The sequence below is a fragment of the Chaetodon auriga genome, chromosome 14, assembly GCF_051107435.1.
Source record: "Chaetodon auriga isolate fChaAug3 chromosome 14, fChaAug3.hap1, whole genome shotgun sequence".
Taxonomy (NCBI): Eukaryota; Metazoa; Chordata; class Actinopteri; order Chaetodontiformes; family Chaetodontidae; genus Chaetodon; species Chaetodon auriga.
Genome location: NC_135087.1, coordinates 8899761 through 8914375, shown reverse-complemented (window position 1 = coordinate 8914375; position 14615 = coordinate 8899761). Strand labels below are relative to the sequence as shown.

Genomic DNA, 14615 nt, shown 5'->3' with positions numbered 1-14615 from the left:
CATTGTTGAATGGCTGCTACTGTAGTCTGAGTACTTTTTTCCCCAGCACTGAGAACATAAACACAAATAGCGCCTATTTTTAGATCAGTTTCAACATAGCATGCTAGATTGAATTTACTATAACATATACGGCATTTTTGTAAGCCTAAAACCACTTATAAAGTAATTTTAATAAAGATGAAGATGGTTAAAATGGCTCTTCGTCATAGCATCTCCGGTTACTGTTTCGCTGACAACAGCGCCCCCTGGTGTCTCTAGGGAGAAAAGAACTGGCCAGCACTGTACCACATCAGTTTGAAGATGGCGGAGGGTGAATTGAACGTGGACAGCCTCATCTCTCGGCTCCTGGAAGGTACACAGTTTTAATATCCTCTCTAATGTTACGCAGAGCTAGCTGTTTATGTTCGCTTAGCCTGGTGTGAGGTTTATTCGGTAACTACCGCGGTCGCCTCATAAAATGCAGGAAATGTGTTAGCTAGCAGGCTAACGTCAGGCACTCGTAACGTTGTATCCCCGGCTAGCTTTGGCTAACGTTACTGTTAGCTGGCCGTGTTTATAAACAGTGTCAGCGGTGAACGCCTACATTTCTCAGTTCTAGCAGTAATAGCTACGTGGCTTCTGTTAAAAATTGTTACTGTGTCCTCACTTCAACATGTAATTAAACTTTCTGGATGCTGGTTTTTTCGCTGTATTCTGCCCCATTTATCCTCAAAATGATGTCCGGCTGGTAGCAGGAGGGGCTGGGACGTTTGTCCTGTGCGTTGTAACATTAAAATGACAGCCTGAATCTTGTGGCATGGCTCTAATGGTTGTAACTGTTATGTAGGTTGAAATAATATTTGTTAAGCTTAAGCATGAATACCGATCTTGACCAGCGCCCCTGCCCTTGACACGGTTAAGTTTTGCCCATTTCCGCGCTGCTTTAAGTTGTCGTTGTGATATACAGTTCATTTTCTGTTGGTTAAGGTCACATTATGGGGAGCAATTGGATAAGATAGAGAAATAGGACTTAAACATTAATATATAGATAACCCCTTTATCTGATATCGAATATGCTTATCACTACATCGTGATCACACTTGAGATGTGCGGTGTTTGTGAAGTGATTTTAACTTCTGTAGCTCACTCCTCTCTGGGTTCGTCGGTATGTTTCAGTGGGCAGGTTGCTGTGATTCAGAGCACTCATGCTCAGTGGGCGCACGTTGTGCACACATTCCCTTTAAATGGCTTTCTCCTAGTATCGATGCAGGTGAATGATAAAACACAAACTGAAGACTTTTCAAAAGTAGGATGGATGAAAGAAATATTGTGTGGTTCTCTGACCTGTCCTCAAATGTTCATATCTGTGCTTTAAAGTATGCCATCTCGCCGTGTTCACTATCACATTCTTGCTGTCATACTTGGTAAATTGGGAATTGTTGGTGTGTTAGGACCAGGTTATGTGTTCGACAAAGAGATGGATGTGCCAAAATCCATTCGTGCTGGCCGTTCACCTGCTCAAGAGGAGGGGGAGTTTTCTGTTCCCCTGTGATATATCCTTTGAGTCAGACCAGAGCACGAAGGCAACTTCAGCTGTCCTTGGCATACTTTCCACCAGTATCTGTGACTGTTGGAGGGACGAGACACACTGCCAGCATTGAAATGTGAAGATTGTTATTCATAGTCATTGCTGGAAAATCTTGCTGCGTCTGCCTTATGTGTATTGCAGTTAAGTTTTTGTGTTAACAATGCTACCAAATGGTGAAATTATATAAAAATTAAAACAGAAACAGTTAAAATGAAATCCCTTGTCAGTATTGATGCTTCACACGAGTGTATTCCTGAGTACACAGCTTGAACTGCAGTGACTCGTTCACTGTGTTGCTCATATTTTGAAGAAAAGTTGGACTTGGTTTTGTTGTGATCTTGTTAGCGCAGGATGACGATGGTGTCTTTTCTCTGATTTTGTGCTCATGCTCACAAGTGACTGCACATGACTAATTGATTTGGGTGTTATTGTTTCATAGCCCTCTTATGTAATCGTTCAGGTTTGGAGTTAGTGGTGAGAGCTTACTAAAGGGTTGGAATTGAGCACATGGGCAAAGAATTGAGTAACGTGCCAGCCGGCCATTATAGATTGGCATCTTTATTATTCTTGGTAAGAAATTTCTACTAGTGATTCACCACAGCGAAACTCGCCTATGACAGGCGTGGTGGTTTTTGTTGATTAGTCTGGATCAGTTCAGGTCTTCAGACAAGAAAACAACCTGCAACTTAGCAGACACCAAAGCCAGGCTTTCAAATTGATTAGTACCTTTTATTTAATGCAGGTGTTTATTTTCCCAGTACCCAGCTTTTTGTTATGGATGTACGTCATATAGTTGTAGATGTAAAAAAGACCCAAAAAAAACCCCCAAAAAAACAAAACAATTTTGGTCGTAAGCACATCCACAGATTTTTTCTGATGTTCAGCACAGAGTTACCATACTGATTCAAGAGACTAGAAACGATGTGGTGCTAAGTATCTGAACTAAATATTTTGAAAGGCCTTGAGGCTTTATATTGTATCTCAACATTACATAATTTCTTATTGTATGTTTTCCTGCCTGAGAAAATTTGGTGTTGGGGGAAAGCAAAGTGTCAGTGAGAGTGCTTATTCATTGGAATTAAAACTTAAGGAACACCCTGTCACTTTCTCCGGACAGGCGTTCAGTCACACAGCCACGCATACACACCATCGGTGATTTGGTCTCTGATGGTTGTAAATCCTTGTCATTGCTTCATTTTAGCCTTTGCCCCTTAATGTTCTTAAGAACGTAATCTCTTTTAAAAGTGCCAGCCTGCAGAAGTGCGAACAGTGAAAGGTTCAGTGTTAAAGCCGAGCAGGCTAAGCATCCAAGCTTAACTCGCTGGGCTCTGATGAGGCCTGGCCGTTGAGTGAAGAGCCCTACTTCTGCAATTTCATGCTTCACACCATGGATATGAAGCAGTGCTGATGCAGTAGATGGATGATAAAGAAAGCTGATGGTGTGAAATTGATGGTGTAAAGCAACACTTCATTAAGGGTGGTGCAGCCCAAGAATAGATTTGGCTCTCAGATTTACCATCTGTGAGGATCCATATTCCTTTGGTTCACTTATTTCTCTCAGATTTGGTTGGATTACGTGACTAATGACTGAGACAGTGACAGAGAGGGAGTGTGAGTACAGTGTCCATGTAGCATGCATATGCACAGGTGTGTGTTTGTGTATGCATAAACATGCCTGGACTAAGATTTAGGAATTACTTACCAATACATCAGTTAATCCATTTTGAACTGCTCCCTGTTTGGCCATTCTCTGATTTGTCATCCTTTAATCAAACAAAAAGGCAAGTATGAAAAGTGTTTAAGTGAACTTACTCTCAGACTAACATGCATTCATTTCACAAGGCTCAACTATCCTTTACTGGAATCTTTAGTAGGCGTCTAGCTTTAAGGCAAACGGTTTGTTATTACATAATTCCTCAGTCATGGATTTGTTCATCGCTTTTGTTTCCGTCGTCAATGGTTCGTCTTCACGCACTGCTTTGATTTGCTTTTTGTCGTGTCAAACTGAGGCTTGAATGAAAATGGCTACAGTGCCATCCAGTAACCATTTACTATACATGTACATGATGAAGCACAATTGGCCACTGTTATATCACCACTGTATATCTTCAGCTGAATATTTATTTAATTGGCTCTCCACCTTTGTTTGTGCATAGCTGTAATGCTGTGTGTCTGATTGCCATCTTTTTGAAGAGATGTCGCACTAACCAAGTAGTCCACATATTGAATCAAACACGAATATCAAATATATAAACTGACAAAACGACATGGAACTTAACTTCAGTCTAATACAAGCCACAAGTTACCGTAGCAAGGAAGCACTTTTTCTTTATAATCTCAATTTTCATATCTCTGAATATTTCAGCTGCTGACTGTAGCAAACGTTTGCAATTCTCACACACACTCTTTTCATCGCTGTTAAGATAAATCTGCACCCAGAGCTGTGGCAGAACGCCAGGAAGTAGGCTTAAGCTAACAGTGCAGCTACACAGCCAATAAACCCACACCAGTGCTGAAGATGCAAGCTGCTCTCACAGTCTCAGCAGCGGGTTTCTTGAGTATGGCTGAGACTAAGCATCTATAAGCTACTGAACCATTACACCCACAGCTCATCAGATTTTAAGATTGCCTTGTGATTCTGTTGGATGTGGGTAATTTTTTTCCCCTTAGGTGAAAAATCATTGTATCATGGTCTCATGCTGATAAACTCCATGGTGCTGGAGTTTGCAGGTGGTCCTGTGTAACCAGTGAAAATGATGGAAACAGTTGTTGATAGAACTGATGGTGTCTTTTCTCTCCTCTCCAGTGCGAGGATGTCGCCCGGGGAAGATAGTCCAGATGACGGAGGCAGAGGTGCGGGGCCTCTGCATCAAATCCAGGGAGATCTTCCTCAGCCAGCCCATCCTGCTAGAGCTTGAGGCACCCCTGAAGATCTGTGGTCAGTGATGCTCATTTCTGCTCTTGTTTGAGCCCGTTTTTTTCACCACATTAAATTTAGTTTTGCTTTCATTCATAAAACATAAAGTTTTGCCACCAGACTGGAGAACATTACATGAAGTCACTGTCTCAACTTGACCATATGGATGTTATAGAATGACACATATGCAAACTGACTGTATCACTGTTTCACACATAAAATGAACAGACCAATGCGGAGCAAAGGAGTGCACATTTGCAAGTGAACTCCCTCTCAACAGTTGAAATGCTACCGCTCTCAGTATCTCGAGCTGGCTCCTGCACATCTCTGCACACTCCCACACCCTTTATCTTTTCCCTACAGTGTTTCACTGCAACTGCAAACAACTCTGAGCTGTATAATATGTGTGCCAGTCCTTGAAAACTCAAAACACAAGCTCACATACAGGCTCAGGCCTACACACAGTTCATTAGTGGCTGTTTTCATACCAGTTCCCTTTGAGACTGTTCTTATGTAGACTTAATACTGTGTTAAACTCAGACGGCAGCATTTGTATTTTAAGTGATAAATGGCTTCATATGCCCTTTTCCATGTCGACCTAACCCTGGCACATTACTCTAAAATATGCATGAGTTTGAGTTGGTGTTATTTGTTCTTGTGTGAGCCTTCTTTGTCACTCCTTTATTTTCTTTATTCGTTGCGGAACTTCTACCCTCAGCCTGATTACTTTAACCTACGGCTGTGTTGGCAGGCTTTCAGAGCACCGCCATTGACTATAGAGTCCAAACAGTGAATGCCTTTAATTATTTACTAAGGCCACATGGATCAGGTTCTGGGCTTTCTCCCTCCATACATGTTAACCTTAATGCCACTGGTATAATTTTACCCAAACTGGCAGCTTTGATAGTGTTTGGCTTCATCATTTACCAAAACAGAATAGTACAAAATTGGATTTTTTAAATACAGTGTAGTTGACAAGTATAATAATCAAACCTTCAGCGTTAGCATGTGTTGGATAGTAATTTTGTTACTAAAATAATCTAGACAGATGATAATGATTAACAGCACCCTGCAATCACAATCCTCTGCAAAATTACCGCAGGGTTGCGTGTTAGCCATAATAGGACCGTACTGATTCGGAGCAAAATGTAGCTGATTTGGTAGCCTGTTGAATTAGCGGAAGAAAGAACACAAGCATGCATGCTATGTTTACACTGCGTATGTTTGGATCATGTGGTAACATTCATCATGCATTTCAACTGGCGGCACAGTGTCGGTGTTTGGGATGAATCGAATTGAATACCTTTAATTATTTCTGAGTACGAGTGCTGACTGAAAAGCAGCACGAACAGCTCACAGACTGAAGAGCGTGAGATGAAAACATGGAATTCTCTTATTTTAAAGTTGAGGATTTAATAATTCAATTTAGCCATATTTAGCAGAATATCACTGATGCCTGCATTAAATGTCTCACCCTGAAGTAATTTGTGTTAATTGTTTAAGTTCCACATTAATATGTTTGGCCTCTGAGTATAGGAGCACATTTGTTTCTGTTTTTTTTTCTTTAAGTTTGACGTATGTATCACGAGGTGTTATATGTATCCGTAAGGTGATATTTTCATATCTTGCTATCAGCCGTGCTGTTTTTAATTTTGAAATAACACTTGAAATAAGACACTGCATGTGTTATTTTTCCATGTAGTGTTTTTGCACCTTTTTTATGAACATCTGCCTGCCTTGTTTTTTGTGAAAAGTGGATCCTTGGTTATCTGAAAATTATTTTGTGTGTCACGCCATCTAGCACAGCAAAGAAAGATTATATTGTTTATTTGTTGTGTTAGTTTTGAAATGTGCTCTGGGCAGTATTATTCAGTGTTCCTCACAGCGGGATTGTTTTTCTGTGTGGGTGCTTTTGAACTAGTTGATTATCTGGCTACACAGAAAGTAATGCAACAGCGCCCTTGATTCAAATTTATTTCTTAAATACCAGTACTCCATGGCCATCATATTGTGCATGCTTTGGCATTGTTTTATTGTTTTATTGTGTTTTGTTTTTTTTAATCAATACTGATCTGTCTGCTCGTCTGTTCTTTCAGTGCATATGTCAGCATGACGTATAATGTAGGTGGCTTACTTGAGGATTCATAGGGTGCACTGCTGTGTCCTTTTATTATTGTATGAGCTCTCTTATCACCACTGTTTTTATATCGTGCTGTCTTGCACATTTATAACACTGACCTCAGGTTCAGCCTTTTGCTCTGCTTTTTAAATCCTAAATCTCTGCACTGCTATTTTCGGACTGTTTTGACACTGCAGAGGCAGTGCCGAGTAAATTATTCACTGTCATCCTACTATTCCTTGTGATCGGGTAGGCTGTGGGGGGGGGGGGGTAGGCCCCATAGAAAGCCAGTCTTAGTGATGCTCACACACTCACTTTCAGACATGCAGCAGCTCAACCAGGAGTTGAGGAAAGTTAGTGTAAAATTAAACTGAGGTACACCTCTCTGCAGCCAGACATCTTCAAACATCCAAGTGTGCAAAGTCATTCCTAGTGATATTATTTAAACATTTTTTACATCTGAACTGAAGACCGTCAACGTCACAGGTGTCGAAAGAGAAATAAAAAATGAAAACAAAAATGTGAAAGCAGCAACATGCTGAGAAATAGCATGGTGAAAGAGTATTATTTTATAATCCAGTTAATCCTGGTTTTACTACAGAGCCACAGCTCAGCTGAAGTTAGCCCTGCTCTTACAAAGTTCACTCAACCCCAACTGTCTCTGCAGAGATTACAGTCTATGTTGCCATGTCTATGTGTAGCCAAATGTGACTTTTCATGTTCGTTTACGTTTTTGTGCGGACTGCATCATAAATGAGCAATGCAAATTCTTTATGTCTCATGTCCATTTCTGTTGTGGTGCACGCACAACCGAGAATTGTTGTTCTCTGTGTGACGTCCTCTGTAGTTACTCTGTTGTCCAGTATGTGTTGCTTTCATACTGCCAAGGCTAAAAAAAAAATCTGTGTCAGTTGGAATGGGTATTTTCATGTTTTTATGTAGCATTTGTAGCTTGTAGCAGTTTTCAGGTCTGGTACGTAGACTTACATTCTTAATTGACCACAGACACAATATTAAAGATATCACTATGACTTTTGCTATAGAGAGGACATCACTGAAATACTGTTACCTGGGACAAAAAATCTTTTGCTGTAAAAGTTAAATTTTTAAAACGGAAAGAAATGCCAAAAGGGGTTATTTTTAGGAAAAGACTTAACAATGATAAACTTGATTTGTATAGCACATTTCATACAAGCATACCTGTATTTCTTTCTTTCTAGCTTTGAGCTGCATTTTCAAAAGTATTTGTAAAATACTTGAGACACATGGATCCCTACTTCACACCTCCCATCTCCTTTTCACTGTCCTACGAGAAGAAAACAGCAGCTGAACTAATAGTTGGGAAATGTTAAAAGCTTTCCTGACTTCATACTAACAGCTTGCAACCTGGACTATGTTGCCGGAGCACTAGATTAATACTTTAAGACTTGTTTCATTGAAGTTTTGATATTGTATTATTAATGGGAAGTTGTTACCTTTACCAGTACTTGTATCAAAAGTCTAGATGGTGAGCTGGGGCTGCGCGTCCAGGGCAAAGAAAACGATTGATGGTGAGACACAGCTGGCTGTGCACACCATGAGCACTGAGTGGAAGATGGAGCTAGACTTCAGACATTCAGAACTGCTCCTTTAATCATTCATTTGCACGGAAAAAAAGTGTGTTTTGCGTGCCATCATCCTTAGACACAGGCAAAAATAAGCACAGGCCTGTAGCCATATAGGTTTGCTGCCAGTCGTGGTTTGGGTTTTGGTGCCCAGATCAGTGATGGGCATGGGGAAATCATGCCAGCTACTCTCATGATATGAAGCTGCAACTTCTATTGGTCATTTTTATCTCAGGGCCAGACAGCTGCACAGCTTAACAACCTATTATTTCATTTTAATTTGTATTTGGTGCCATCTTGTAATGAAACATTGCTTTAAAAAGAGTGTGGCACATGCATTTGCTTTCCGTTTTGGTCACAATGAAGCCTATTATTATTGTCCTAGCCTTTCTGTTGAGACTCTCTGCAGTCCTCTGTGTCTGGAGTACTTGGCCCAAATTAGAGCAGCTCATAAGTTGGTGCAAGAGGATATAAAAGGAAGCAGGTCTTGGCTAGGTGATGGAGTGAGGCTCCCCTGCCGAGATCCTGTGCTTTGGTAAGAGCGTCCCCGGCACATCGCTGCCTGACGGCTGTCACAGGGAGACAAGGTTGACCCTGAATCCCGGGAGAGCTGTTCAGATTAGTTAGTGTGTGTGGAAATGTGTATGTGTGTCCTTTATTTTTGTGATTAACCTGGATTGTCAGCATTCCCTCCCTCGGTAGCCCATTTCCCATGGGCCACGGCATTGATGTGGTGGCAGTTGTGATGGCTCATTTTGTGTGTGTATCCTTGGGCTTGCTGCACAGTCATATATCCCCACCAACCGACATGCCTGGCTGTGCTCTGAAAATCAAAATGGATTCAGAGAGGAGTTGGTGTGTATGTGTGTGTGTGTGTGTGTGTGTGTGTGTGTGTACCTGGTGGCTAATGTGTGGTTTGAAGATAGAAAAACTGAAAGTGTTGGCTTCTGTGTTAAGTCCTGTGCTTTTCTGGGGATATTCTTGCATCTTTTCATGATCCCTGTGTCTGCATCAGCACTGTTTTTAATAATTTTGTTCCCTTTTGTTCCCTCAACTGTCTTAAATTCCTCTCATTGTTTTCCTCTCTAGGCAGCTCCTTCTTTCTCTAATAAATGTATGTGAAGCAGCCTGTCCTTGTGACTGCACTTACAGTAAATAGATTAACATCTTGTCTTCCCCTTTGCCTCCCACCCTCCCTCTTTTCAGGTGATATCCATGGGCAGTACACAGATCTGCTGCGGTTGTTTGAGTATGGTGGCTTCCCTCCAGAGGCAAACTACCTTTTCCTGGGCGACTATGTGGACAGAGGGAAACAGTCTCTGGAAACCATCTGCCTTCTGTTGGCCTACAAGATCAAATACCCAGAAAACTTTTTCCTGCTCAGGGGCAACCATGAGTGTGCTTCCATCAACCGCATCTACGGCTTCTACGATGAGTGTGAGTAGAAATAAAGTCGCCCGGCACACATGTACACACAAAAAAGGCCCGAACATACACATAGTTTGGTTCTAACAATGCATGTTTATGTGTTCCACCAGGCAAGCGCAGGTTCAATATTAAGTTGTGGAAGACCTTCACTGACTGCTTTAACTGCCTCCCCATTGCTGCTATCATCGATGAGAAGATCTTCTGCTGCCATGGAGGTAAGAGAACCGTTAGCATGTCGTTCCTCCCTTCATCCCAAATGTAAAAGGGAACTTTCTGATGCTCGTCTTCGAAATGTAATCGTAGCAGCTCCAATAAAAAAATTTACCTCCTTTATCTTCTATTTTAGGGCTATCGCCTGATTTGCAGTCGATGGAGCAAATTCGCAGGATCATGAGGCCCACAGACGTGCCTGATACAGGTGCTCATACTTAATACTGAACATATTCACTTCCTCTGGATTTCTCTCTGGAATTTGAAGTTTACCTTTGGCAACACCCAGCCTGTCTCTCTGTCTGAATGAAGGGCTTTTGCATCAGTAGATGGTCTGTGTTGCATCAGCAAAGTCAGCTGGATCTTCAGCACAGTCTCCCCCAGCTGTCTGTCCACACTCTCCCCTTTGCTCTTCCCCGATTTCTTCGGTTCTTTATCGCCTTCTCCCCTCTCTGTCTGTGTCTCTTAGGCCTGCTGTGTGACCTGTTGTGGTCAGACCCAGATAAGGATGTACAAGGTTGGGGAGAGAACGACCGCGGCGTCTCTTTCACCTTCGGGGCAGATGTGGTCAGCAAGTTCCTAAACCGCCATGACCTGGACCTCATCTGCAGAGCCCACCAGGTAATTATGAAGGGAATGAATACAGAGAGCCTGGATGGATGTGGAGTGTAAATGCAGGAGACACATGACAAGCAAATTGATCTTGTTTTTTTTTTTTTTTCTTAGAGACTTAAAATTAGTTTGTATGTCTTTGCGACAAGTAATTACTGCAGCTGATGCAAAACCACAGACACCCGAGCTAAACCACATATTAATAGACCTTGTGCAGCAGTCTAGCCGCCAGTTTCCTGCTCCTATTTCATCTATTTTTTTTCCTCATGCATAATTCATTCTAATTTGATTTAGCACTCAGTAATTATCTATCTTTTTTTTTTCTCAAGTAAAATAGCATGTAGCCGAGAATGAGAAGCTACTGTTTGCATTTCAGACACCGACGTCAGGTTTTGACCAGATCAAAACTGAAATCTATAACTTTTCTAACAGCTAACACAAGAGCTGTTATCGTTAAATTGACCACAGCTATTTCGACTCTGCATTGGACGTTTCATATTGATTCGGGTGTAGGTGGTTTTGTATACTCAACCTTGATAGCAATGTTGGATTCTGAAAGTAGCTGAAGATCTGTGTCTCGGTATTGATTGCTGTAGGCGGTGGAATAATGTCACATGTCTTCTAACAGGTTGTGGAGGATGGTTACGAGTTCTTTGCCAAACGCCAACTGGTCACACTTTTCTCTGCTCCAAACTACTGCGGGGAGTTTGACAATGCAGGCGGCATGATGAGTGTTGACGAATCTCTCATGTGCTCCTTCCAGGTAGCGTAGAGACACTTGTGCTGATCAGAAATATAAACACAGCTCTTTTGTTTTTGCTTCCATTTCTCATGAGTTGAAATATAAGATCTCAGACTTTTTCTGTGCACACAAAAGGTTTTTTTCTCCTATATATTGCTCATAAATTAGTTTAAATCTGTGTTAGTGAGCATTTCTTCTTTGCCAAGATAGTCCATCCACCTGACAGGTGCAGCATATCAAGGTGCTGATTAGACCTCATGATTGGTGCACAGGTGGTGCAGTTTTATTACAACTCGATGCCACAGATTTCACAAGATTTGAGGGAGCTTGAGGCTGCTGTGCTGACTGCAGGAATATCCGCCAGAGCTGTTCCCTGTGAATTGAAAGTTCATTCTACTATTATAAGTCAGAATTTGGTAGTACATCCAACCAGTGTCACAACTGCAGAACACGTGTAACTGCGCCAGCCCAGGACCTCCACACTCTGCCTCTTCACCTCACCACCCAGACAACTGATGCAACAGTTGGTCAGCCAAACCAAAAAATGTCTGCACAAACTGTCAGAAACCGCCTCAGGAAAACTCATCTGCATACTCGTCTCCCCCCCCCCAAGGGGTTTGACCGGGTTTGACAGTTCATCATTGTTACCAACCTGAGCAGGCAAATGCTCACCTTCGATGGCGTCTGGCACGTTGGCATAAGTGTTCCCTTTGTGGATTAAACCTGGTTTTCATTGTACAGGGCAGATGGCAGACAGCGTGTATGGGGTTATGCTGGCGAGCACTTTGCTAATGTCGTCATGATGTACAGTTGATCCACCGTCATCAACTCATGCAGCGTGATGGTGCATGACCCCATTATGCAAGGATCTGTACACAGTTCCCAGAAGCTGAGCTCTTGCATGGCCTGCATACTCAGCAGACATGCCCCCCTCTGAGCACGTATGGGATGCTCTGGATTGACGTGTATGACAGCGTGTTCCAGTTCCTGCCAATATGCAGCCATTGAAGAGGTGTGGACTAACGTTCCACAGGCCACAATCAACAACTTGATCAACTGCACCTGTGCAGTAATGATGCTGTTTGATCAGGGCCTTGATTTGCCACACCTGTCAACTCATGACAAAGGGGGAGCAAAAGCACAAGTTTAATTTTTTTTTCAGTATATATTGATGCTATTGATCTCTTTTGATGTTTATTATTATCTCTGAAAGGCTCACATATGAATCTTCTCTCTCTGTGTTTGTGTCTCTTTCTTTAAAGATCCTAAAGCCCTCAGAGAAGAAGGCCAAGTACCAGTATGGTGGTGTAAACTCTGGTCGGCCCGTCACCCCACCCCGCACCGCCCAAGCCCCCAAGAAGAGGTGAACGTGCAGCCTTGGTTCTCCCCCCTCCTTCTTACCCTTTCCGTCCCTGGTCTGCCATCACGGCAACCCCTGTAACTCCCCTGTATAGCGAAGATACAGGGCTTATCTAATTGCCCAAATCTTTCTCCTCTTTCTTCCCTGCTCACCCAGCCCCTCCCCAACTCCACTGACAGCTCTTTTCTTAATGTGTAAGTGTACATAGATTTGCTGTGACCAATCTGTTTTGTTTTTCGCCTGTTTGTTGGTATTTTTGATATTATTAACAGATAATCTCTTTTTTTTGTGATTTTATTTCCAACACCATTTGAGGTTTTCTGGGGTTCTGTGTCATGAAAGGAAATGCCTTCTCCGTGTCGAGGGGCGAAGCGACTGAGTTCGACGAATTCTTTTTCAGTTTAACACAAACACAGTAGAGATTAAACATTGTTTTGCCTTGAACTCTCCAAAAGCAGAGAGAATCCTTCCAGTGTATTTCAGTGAGACTGAGGCTTCCGTGTGATGCGAAAATCCGTAGGCAGAAATAACATTTCTCATATTGCGATTAAAGAGTTGAAACACATTATAGCATGTGCGGTGAACTTGCGGTTGTTGTGCATATTTTCTATATTTAACCATTGAACAAGTGCACCTCCCCATGAGTAGCAAAGAATGTGAAAAGACCGGCGTGAATGGAATATAGAGGATAAATCAGAAGCTGCTGGCAGTGGACCCGCTCCACCCGGACACAACGCCCTCTGGGCATCGATTCCTCCACTCCGTTATGCCTCCCTGTGCCTCGACGACTCCACGCCCACACAAAAACATGCCACTTCTCTCACAGAGCTGGTATTGACATTTTCCTGGGTCTATTTATTATTTCTTCTCATCAAGCTAATTTCCCCCATGTGATCCCCTTGATTTATAGTGAAAGATGCTGAGAGATTTGTTAACGTTAAGTTAGATGTACAGCATTTCACTAACATGAGTCGCTGGAGATCAGTGTTTTACCTGCAGACACACTGGATAAATGTAAAGTATTGAAAGTGCTTAGAAAATTGTCCATCCCCAGTTTCCTAGAAGCAGATATGGAGAGAAAATATCTAACAGCACTGGTTGCAATTTTGCAACTGTCTAACTTACCTAAGTGAGCTCGTACAGTGTCAAATAATCAAAATAAATAAAAGCAAGCTTCACAAAATGCTCCACAGTATTTGAATTGTTTAGCGCTGTGTTTATAGAGCACACAAACAAACATAACAGAGTTTGCTCTTGGAAGCGTTTAGGTAAAATGCCAGCTATCATCCTCTCACAACACCCAATCTGTTCTGGTGCAGAGAAAGAAAAGTGGTGGAGTCAGGAGTGGGCGGCAGGACCAGGCCGGCGTGCTATGTGACAGTGATGCCACCTGGTGTATAAATACAGTAGTACAGTCCAAAGAGGTACAAATTAGATGTTGTGAATTTCAAGCCAGACAGCTCAGGAGGGGCTTTTCATTACATTGCCAGTACAAACTGTGTCCTTTACCACGAGGAGGTACTTCAGCTCCAATGTTTGACTGACCAGCGACTATCCTGGCTGGCAGTTACTTCAGTCTCCTGCAAATGAGATGCAGTTGACCCTTTGTGGAAAAAAACAGTTGCCTCTTTTCTTTCTTTATCTTTTGCTCTTTGTGGTATTCTCTCTGTTTCTATGTTCTCTGTTCACATTGTTTACTTTTTATTCACTTAATTTATTTCCTAATAATGATAAGAAAACAATGAGGTGTTACCAAAAGCTGTTTTGCAATTTGTACAAGTTTGTTTGAAAGTCTCTAAATTCAATTAAAATGGATGGAAACAAAATTGTCGTCAGCTCTGCTTTCACTGGTGTCTTTGCATGAGTGAGTGTCTCTGTACGGTCAAGAAATTGGAGACAGAAAAGGCGCGTGCACACACACAAACGCACACACAGGTAAAAGGTAAAATGATTGTGAAGATTTAGTCAAAAAAATCCCACTACCTACAGGAGGTGTCTTATTGGTGGAAATTATTGAAAAGTGAAGGAACTCTTAAATTCTTTTTCCAGAAGATGA

At 42.1% G+C, this 14615-nt stretch overlaps 1 protein-coding gene across 1 annotated transcript; it reads left to right on the top strand.

The window, feature by feature from the left end:
- The first annotated feature begins 273 nt into the window (after nt 1–273).
- On the top strand, nt 274–14385 carry LOC143331524 (serine/threonine-protein phosphatase PP1-beta catalytic subunit-like). The gene is made up of 8 exons (XM_076748464.1): nt 274–352; nt 4374–4505; nt 9414–9644; nt 9746–9850; nt 9982–10053; nt 10315–10466; nt 11086–11220; nt 12462–14385. Exons 1-8 carry the CDS (start codon nt 301–303, stop codon nt 12564–12566), a joined length of 984 nt encoding a protein of 327 aa, XP_076604579.1. The 5' UTR covers nt 274–300; the 3' UTR covers nt 12567–14385.
- Nucleotides 14386–14615: the final 230 nt, after the last annotated feature.

Bases quoted from the DNA above. Each gene is read 5' to 3' on its own strand.
- LOC143331524 (XM_076748464.1), top strand. From the start codon at position 301: ATGGCGGAGGGTGAATTGAACGTGGACAGCCTCATCTCTCGGCTCCTG. The intron at 4,506-9,413 runs GTCAGTGATGCT...CCCTCTTTTCAG, and splicing joins GGCACCCCTGAAGATCTGTG to GTGATATCCATGGGCAGTAC. The intron at 10,467-11,085 runs GTAATTATGAAG...GTCTTCTAACAG, and splicing joins TCATCTGCAGAGCCCACCAG to GTTGTGGAGGATGGTTACGA.